The sequence below is a fragment of the Eimeria mitis genome, genomic scaffold (assembly GCF_000499745.2).
Source record: "Eimeria mitis Houghton genomic scaffold, Emh_scaff9090, whole genome shotgun sequence".
NCBI lineage: Eukaryota > Apicomplexa > Conoidasida > Eucoccidiorida > Eimeriidae > Eimeria > Eimeria mitis.
The window spans coordinates 372-1626 of NW_013576690.1; the positions used below are offsets into that span (position 1 = coordinate 372).

The following is a 1255-nucleotide window of genomic DNA, read 5'->3' on the forward strand; positions in this document are numbered from 1 at the left end:
TGCCAATGAGTAGACCGGTAGGCTGCATCTCCTTGCTGCGGCTTCCGAGATCATATCTACTTCACATCCCGTATCGAGTAGGGCCATTAGATCCAGTCCCTTTATTCGTACTTGTACAAGTACTGAATTGACTCGAGGTGGGTCTGTAGGTGCGGCCGTTATCTCGCATGACCCCTTCACTGCGCCGCACGTTGCGTAGAGGCCCGGGCGTTTCCCTGCTTGCTCTGTTTGTTCCCTTGGCGGCGGTGTTCGGGGTTTGGTCTCATTTGTTCCCTAGCCTTTTTCATAAGCCTGCAATCTCGAAATACGTGACCCGGTTTACTACAGAAGATGCAGGTACGCCGTTCAGAGTCTCCGTCTTGCTTTTTAGGCGGTGAAGTCGCCGTCTGCTGACGGAAGCCGCTTCTAGCCCCGTGTTTAGCTGGCTTGGTGTTCACAGCCCCACTATCCATTGGTTCCAAATCGGGATTGTTCCCATGCCCGCTTTCTTCCTTTTCAGCTAGGGCTGTGGGTGTGGCGTTTTTCTTTTCCATTCTGCGGAGGTATTCCATCATGTCAGCAAGTTCCACTTTTTCGCCCATCATTTCCCTGCCCGTGGCCCAGCCAGTCACTGTTTGCCTCACTACGGGATCCAGCCCCGCTATAAACCATTGGTAGTGGAGCTCCGGGGCCACCATAGGACTTCGGTTCACCAAGGACTGGTATTTCTCAATGTAGCGCTCCACAGACAGTTTTCCCTGTTTAAGCTTTCTCAGTTCTGCCATAGCCTGCTCGCTTGCGGACGTCGGGATAAACCTGCAACGTACCGCGTCCCGGAATGCCTGCATGGACCTGATGTGCTCCGGGAACGTGGAGCGGTTGCATAGGTGTAGCCACCATCGCCGTGCGTCCCCTTCTAGCAAGGAAGAGGCCAGGAGGAGTTGGAAGGCTTCTGGGGCATTTTGAATGCGGAGGTATAGATCTAGGGAATTGAGGAACTCCTCCAAAGCCTCTACATCGCGGCGCCCGTCATACCGCGTGGGACGACACAGCCGGAGGCACTCGTCTTGAATACTTTTTGGCGGGAAGGCATTTTCTCCAGAATTGGATGCCGAAATGGAGCTGGCCTCTGCTTGCTGGGGTTCAGGACCGTGCATCGACCCGCCTTTCGTGAGTGGCTCATAGTCGACCTCCATCTTGCCAAAGGGAACACGGGAGTTGGGAGAGATTTCGTCCACAAGGGAAATGGGTTTTATTTCGACCTAAATAAACGGAT

General features: G+C 54.0%; 1 protein-coding gene across 1 annotated transcript; it reads right to left on the reverse strand.

The window, feature by feature from the left end:
- Window positions 1–176: 176 nt before the first annotated feature.
- Window positions 177–1175, reverse strand: EMH_0096480 (uncharacterized protein; the record flags this gene model as incomplete). Its single annotated transcript, XM_013502404.1, has 1 exon — window positions 177–1175. The coding sequence occupies one exon, from the start codon at window positions 1173–1175 to the stop codon at window positions 177–179; it is 999 nt and encodes a 332-aa protein (XP_013357858.1).
- Window positions 1176–1255: the final 80 nt, after the last annotated feature.